At 38.5% G+C, this 7,734-nt stretch overlaps 1 protein-coding gene across 1 annotated transcript; it reads right to left on the bottom strand.

Moving 5' to 3' along the window:
• Positions 1 to 3,049: 3,049 nt before the first annotated feature.
• Positions 3,050 to 7,592, bottom strand: LOC135641269 (NDR1/HIN1-like protein 6). The gene is made up of 2 exons (XM_065156538.1): positions 6,241 to 7,592; positions 3,050 to 3,262 (listed from the first exon to the last, which is right to left on the bottom strand). The coding sequence occupies exons 1-2, from the start codon at positions 7,014 to 7,016 to the stop codon at positions 3,247 to 3,249; spliced, it is 792 nt and encodes a 263-aa protein (XP_065012610.1). The 5' UTR covers positions 7,017 to 7,592; the 3' UTR covers positions 3,050 to 3,246.
• Positions 7,593 to 7,734: the final 142 nt, after the last annotated feature.

Below are 7,734 nucleotides of genomic sequence, written 5' to 3'. Positions count from 1 at the left end.
TATAGTATTTTGATATTTGTTGGATATATCAATATATTTTATAAAATTATGCACATATAATTTTGTTTTCAAAATTCAGAATCCAATCAAATAAAACTATTTTAAAATAAATTTTATTTTATTATTATGATTTTAAAATTTTTATTTTGCATCTCTCTCGATTTACGAGTCAAGTGGGAGAATGGTTAGGCTTATAACCTAATTGATGAGATATATTAAAAATAATAATTAGATTCTAATCAAATACTTAAATATTGATCTTCATAAAAAGAAATATCCAATATGCCTTTATAAACCTGCCCTTATATAAGAAAGGTTTGTGTTTTTGTGATTTTTCGGAACGCGACTCCACCAATAAGGGTAGCCTTGCGAGAAGTAAGAGAGACGAAGAGGGTTAGCTTCTTACAGGGATCGAAAATGGATCGAAAATGATAATAACAGGAGATATTTCGATTCGATATAAGCATATTGAATAAAGATAAGCATCTTTTTTCTCATATCTAAGATATATTAGATTTTAATCCTTGACATTAATGTTTCTGTATTATAAATTTATTTTTAACAATAGGATGAGTAGGATCCATATATTTATACCTCGTACCTTTCTTCCTGAAGCTTCGCTTCTCCAGCGTCGACCGACGTCGATGATCCTCTCTCCACGGCAACTGAGAGCATCCTGGTGACAGCGTTGTACTCGCTAAAGTAAGAGCGGAGGGTGAAGGATGCACCGAGGTGAAGACCGGAGATGAAGAGCTTGGCCAAGAAGTGGTTGCCGTGGTGGCGGAGCGCAGGGCACAACTCCAAATCGGAGCCCATCGCCTAAACCATCGACCTCTTCTGTAATAACAGCTACAGAAGGAGAACGTTAAGAGAGAGAGAGAGAGAGAGAGAGAGAGAGAGAGGCCACTGTTCCGTTACTGCTAATAGCAAGCTATTATAAATATCGTGACCGGTGATGGGATGTTAACACATGGATGGCATACTAAACAGTGGTCAGGACGACTCCAACTCAACAAATATATTGGCATTAATTATGTCATAAGATATTCTAAGATGAACCAAAGCTTTGATCCAACTCGATTATATATATATATATACAATTAACCCATAATTTATATTTATACTAATAAGATTATATAGGTTTCACACTGACTACTGATGACCTAATTAATCATCAATCTTTTTCATCTGAGTTGACTACGAATAAAGATTTAAATTATCGTTTGCTAGATAGAGTGACAGAAATAAATCCTTATAATTGAACCCAAATAAATGAACGTGCAAAAGCACCACTGTGATTGCAAAACCTATTTTTCTTCATTTATTGCAGAGCTGCCAACAAGGAGGAAACCAGAGTGACAACTAAACTAGGTTAATCTGTTGATCTAGATTTGAGCAACTGATCTAAAAGATTAATTATTTGAATGGATCACTGATGAAGCCACCATCATTTGATGTTGCAATCAATGATCCTGATGTCTAAGAAGTCAACACCGAAGTCTAAACAATAGAATATATTTCCTCCCTGCTATCCTCACCTCAATCAACATTATTACTCAGGATGGTTTATCTCGAGTGTCAGATGCAGAACAAGTAACACTATCAGTATCTCTTTCAAGTGATTCATGGTTTCACCATCACACTCGGTTGAATGATGAAAGCTCTTGCCTAGACTGCCACTACCATTCTTTAGACCAACAAATAGCTGCAATCTGATCATATGTCTGCATGCATAATAACTGCAAATTGTTGCTAACTTTAGCTTTAATAGCAGCCAATGCTACATGTTTTTTTGTTTCAAATTTGAAGTCTTCAAGTTTTCCTAATAGAGAGTTCAACCGCAGGCACATCTTAAAGATAAAGATTGGGTTAGCAATACTTTGTTGGGTTCAGCCCATACGTGACTAGGATAATTGGGCTTTTGCAGTCCAAATTAAATTATTAATTAAAAGATAAAATAGTTGAGAGCAGAAAACGAGATGAAGGATTCGGTGCAACCAAAGGTGCACAGTGAACGTGTTCCGCGGCATAGAGAGAGAGAGAAAACAACAAAGAGAGAAAGTAAGATTTTTGAGATTTCTGCTTGACGATCGATGGCCAAAGTTATCAGTTTTAGTCCAAATTTTATACGAAGAATTCTTACAGTAAGCTTTACAATCCTAATTGTGTTGATCTATATTTTACTCTCTTTGAGGTATTTTCCTGCTATACTCACTTTGTGAGACCTAGAATTCTTTTTTGAGGAGATCCATCGTTCTTGAGTCAAAATCTATGATATTGATGTTATTGTGATCCTCTAGTTATTTTAGAGAAGATTTACTGTAAACCTGTTATCATTACTATTGATAGTGAAAGTTTAAGGTGGACTACGATCCCATAATTTTTTTCGGTTTTCCACGTTAAAAGATTTGATCTCACTGTATTGATTCATTTTTGTTCTATTGTTTATATTGTACTGGTTGATATTTCTATTTGGATATCAAGTTGATATTTTGATGAGGAACCCATTTTGATACACAAAGAGGAAAAAGAATTTTCTGCTTTAATAGGTTTTTTCCTAACAATACTGTCAAACAATAAACTAATATTAGAAGAACAAACAGATATAGTCCAAGAATTCATGCAACTTATCTTGCAATAGATGGATGCAATAAATGTTTCAAGAACAACATGAAAACGGTTAAGATTCATATTCATATTATCTGACATAATGGCTTAATAAAAAGATCTCTAGAGTTTGTTTGAGCTCACAGAAATTGTAATGTCTGCTTATTCTCAGGAACTTCGACGGTTGTGATTCCACCAGTAGGTAGCAGACATCTTCCTTCACATATTTTTTTCTCACTATTTACACATTTTTCAGCAAAACTAAATGAGAACATGGTAACATTGAACATGAGAGGTGGTTTGCAGCATGTTCTCATATAATTTTGAAGTCTTAAGTACAATTTATTTTTTGAGATACAAGGGACATAAATCTTGCATAATGATGCTTATTAACACTGCCAGAACTTGATTATCTAGAACACTTTTATTAAAACAATAGACAAAAGAAATCAAGTGTCTCTTGCAAATTAGTATTCGATAATCATTTGTGTCAATACAAACCTTTCAAGAAGATACAGTGTGAGCTTGCTGTAAATTTGGCAGGTTGAAGCTGAACTCGAAGAATGGGAAAACAAATACAGATCTGCCGTACAGCAACAGCAGATGCCATCTCCTTTGACATACAAATAGGAAGCCCTCTCAATGCAAATTAATCCTGACATTGTTAGAAGAACAAATCACATCACAAAGTAGAGAGTAAGCTCATAGAGTCAATTTTGATCATGTACAAGAAACACATCAGATGATATAGATGATCAGAAATATTAGACTGATAAACAAAGGAAAAGGAACCCACAACAAGATATGCTATCATCAATCACTGTTCTGTATGAAAAATATGTCATGCTATCATCGATAACTATTCCATATGAAAAATATGTCATTCTTAAGCAAGACAGTAAGAATGCACTTAGTCTAATTGAAATTTTACATTTAGTGATCATGCACAAATTATTTAACACATTTTGTACAGGTTGTTTATTCATTTCTAATCATAAACGTTTAGTTAAAGTTTTAGAAGATGATAATATGACCTCACACATCTTCTATAAATTGCCTACTTAAATATTAGGCACACATAATAACTTGATAAGGAAACTCTTAGAAGTTAGAAAACTTTGAAAAACTTATGTAGCCATCACATTGATTTCTACCTGACTTTCTAGATGTTTAATTAAATCTGGCTCAAAGTGCCAAAAGATCAAGTTTTATCCATCATTACTTCACTTGTTTCAATCTGAACAGCCAGTCAATTTTCTTTTCGACACCTAGTACCAACACATTAAATCTCAAAGCTACTTTTGTGCATATAAACATATTTTTTATGGGTATATTGTAGCAATCTTAATTTAATAATAATCAGATTATTTCTTTCCTTGTGCATATATGTCACTCTAAGAAGTTTGCTTAATGGCAAAAATATTGTCCTTAGGTTAATATGTGGACTCCCTATATGAAACTTTATGCTCTGCTCTTGTCATGTGTTCCTAGAGTAAGTTGATTGTCCATTGAAAGTACATAAGCATAAACTTCATATAATTCATAGGTTATCTAATACACAATATAAACTGAAGAATTAGTATAAAATACTGGGAGAAATGAGAAGCTGAAAAAAGCTAGTGAAACATCTTAATCAAACCACATAATCAAAATTCACCATTACGAGAATCCCTTGTTAAGATTAACTCGAGGTGGCCTATCGATGTCTGTCCATTCATGGGTTCCACGGCTGCAACAAGTGAAGCCTCAGAAAGTAACATATGCCAACAATACATGCATACTTAAACCAACTAAGGCTTCAAAACCATCCTTATGCATGCATTCCATGACCAATACAAAGCTGAACAACATATGGACTCTCCTTGCGGTAGGAAGAATCTTATCTTCATCACCCTGTCTGCTAGCTAGATGATGACAATTTCTATCTTTAACCAACAAAGAATCATTTACCAAATAATGCAATTATTTGTTGGAATAAACTTTTCAAACGTAATGTTTTTTTTTTACAAGGGGTAAGTGACGAAAGTGGGATTCGAGCCCAGGACCTTGCGATATACTTTCAAATGTAATGTTGCTAATGATGAAGCAAAATATAGATTTTGGCCCCTTTGCTTGTAAACATATAATCTATTCAAGCTAAAAGATGAAATATTCCATTATCTTGGTCTATACCTTCATTTATCCAATTGATTGGAAAAGTTGATAGAATCATTTCACTTCTATAGTTGTCTTAATAAGCTTGTCTTGAAGCAAATCCAATATGAAAAAGGTAGTGCAGTACTTGCAGCTTTAACATGTGATAATAATACATTGTGTACTTGACTAGTACATTCCAAAATGGACCCGGAAAAAGATCTCCTATATGTATCCAAAATCAGCAGAAAAAGGGTTTCAAAAACATCTCACATGGCATAACACCAGATACCATAAAGGACTTGTTTAAATAATCTTTGAAGTGGCAATTACTACAAGACATCTTCCATCTTAATTGACCTTATATCTTGAGAAAATTGCACATTGAATCTACCATTCAACGAGGAGATACAGCAGCTATGCTATCAGATCAAGTCCAAGTATCACCCTTCTCAGGGATAAGGGAAGAGGAGGAACACTAACAGAACAAACACTACCCACCCTGCAACATGATCAAGTCAGGCTCAAGTAGAGATCGTAGGCACCCAATGTTTGATAATTCCTCATACGTGATTCAGAATGGTGTAAAGAGTAAGGACATGCCAAGGAATTTTCAAGACTGTGTTACCAATACAATAGAAGAATGAACCATCAATAAATTTCACAACAGAAGCCTCTTGGGCCATTCTCAAACCAAGGGACACTAAACAAATCAGTTTCCGATCCAGATCAGATCAACACAACTTCAAGTAATTGGAACGAGGTGACAACCTGCAAATGGTTAACCAGACCTAAGCAGAACCAATCAAACAAAACCAATCTAGTCATCCTACTAAAATCTCATATAATACATCAAGCAATAGATTTTGGTTAGAAATTATTGTTGGATCAATACAACAACAACAAAATGTAAGTCCCAACTATTTGTGATCAGCTACATGGATCTTTTGTCATCATTGAGATATATAAAAGACCATTTATTTAGTTAAGTTTAAAGTACTTAAATTTTTATTTATAGTTTTTATTAAAGTCTTTTTAGGTCTTCCTCTACCTCTTCTTATATCAGATTATTGGATCAATCAAGTCTCCTAAAGTAATTACAAGTTCCTTGCTATTTTGGGAATCAAAAGTTCCTCGTTGTTAAGGAAAGCAATAAAACCATGCATGGAGACTTCAGTTCCGTTGATGATTTTGATTTCTCAATCACATTTCATCCAGTTCCTACGCCACATCTCATTAAGACAAAGTAAATTTTCCTTTTTTGTAAGTACAGACTAAAAATGACATGGCAAACTCATTCTAAGGTTTTACATGTCAATCATTCACATTGTTTAAACCAACTAATTATACTGAAATAAATAAAAACTAATTCATTCCTAGAACTACAAAATAAGGAATTCCAAAAATTAATAATCATTAAAAGAAGAGACATAATTTTAGAAAAGAGTCAACTGGTAAGAAGTGACAAGAAATACTAAATAGGGAAGAGAGGCAGCTCACCAACTAAACAAGTAGAAGAGGCATTTGGGCAGCGTCCCACCGCTCACCCCCTGCTGTAAACTCACCGGGCTGCACCCCACCCGGATCAACACCTTCCCGGTGCTCTTACCGCCCACCTGGAGCCCCACCTTCGTCCTCAACTCCACTCCGAAACGCACCTCCTTACTCCTGAACCCGGCTCGGATCCTCGCCCCAGCCACCTCATCCACAGCTACCCCCTTCGCCGCCGCCGCAAACCGAACCACCGTCCGGTTCCTCCTCCCCTGCTCGAACCCCGTGATCGCCACCGCCCCCACCCCCACGTCACCGTCGTCGTCCGCCACCACCACCCGGGCGTCCCCGTCGCCGTACTCCAGCACGATTCTCCCGTTGGGGTTAGTCGCCAGGATCCCGACCTTGATAGCCGCGTCGAGGAAGGTCCCGTCGGGGCTGGCGACGACGCGGAGCGCGGTGGCGTTGAGGGACTCGAGGCGGAAGGAGGGGAGCCGCGGCTGGAACCAGAGGTAGGCGAGCCCCATGGCGACGGCAAGTAAGGTACCCAAGACGAGGGCCACAGCGGAGGCCCAGCAGCAGACGCGGCAACAGCAGGAGCGCCGCGGTCGGCGATGGCGCTGCTGGGTTAGTGGCTTCCCGGGCTGGCGGAAGGCCGGGGGCAGCGGCTGCCGCCTGGGCGGCGGCCTCGGCGCTGCCGGGTACGGCGCCGCGGGGTCGAGGTACCCCGGTGGCTTCTTCAGCATCGGCTTCGACGTAGGCCTCTCTTCCACCAGCTCCTTCATTCTATTTATCCTCTTCCCCAATATTCAAAAAATAATGAACATATTCCTTAAAAAAAATCCAAATAATCCTACCGAAATTATTTAACCGTAAATTCGATATCACATCCAAAGAATAATAATTCAAAAATAAAAAGCGGAATTTTTATGGACAAACGAATCAGAACAGCAAGAAAAATGAAAAAATAGGATAATAAGCAATCCAACGGTGAGGATGGCCACGCCGTGCTTTATGATTGATGGAACCGAAGCTGCATCGATTAAATGGGGGCTCAGCGCGGAGATTGTAGGATGTCTCGCAGGGCACGCGAAGGTAGGGAAACAAGCATCTCAATATTCGCGTGATCGACCGACGGGGCGTTCCGTTCGGGGGAGGTCGAAGGACGAGGCAGGGAGCAGTGCTTCTTGCACCCGCGGCGGAAAGTACGCCTGCCGTATCGGGAGACGGGGGGAGACGGGGAAGGTGGCAGGCTGGAGTTCTTAAATGCCTGGCTCATGGAGGCAGGTGACGTGGGTGTTGGGGATTGGGAGAACCGAGCAGGAAAAGCGGGGCCCACGCACGATGAGTAATTTGCACCTCATCCTACACTGCCAATAAACAGCGAGTACGAAGTATAGCAGGCACGAAGTATACCTGTTTCAAGTTGTCCGTATATATGACGTTGATGAGAAGCACCCAGCGAGAAGAGGAGACGATCCATGTTCGCCCACGTGAACGCGC

Source organism: Musa acuminata, chromosome BXJ3-6, assembly GCF_036884655.1.
Source record: "Musa acuminata AAA Group cultivar baxijiao chromosome BXJ3-6, Cavendish_Baxijiao_AAA, whole genome shotgun sequence".
Lineage (NCBI taxonomy): Eukaryota > Viridiplantae > Streptophyta > Magnoliopsida > Zingiberales > Musaceae > Musa > Musa acuminata.
The sequence above is the reverse complement of the archived record's forward strand: the minus strand, read 5'-3'. Positions and strand labels throughout refer to the sequence as shown.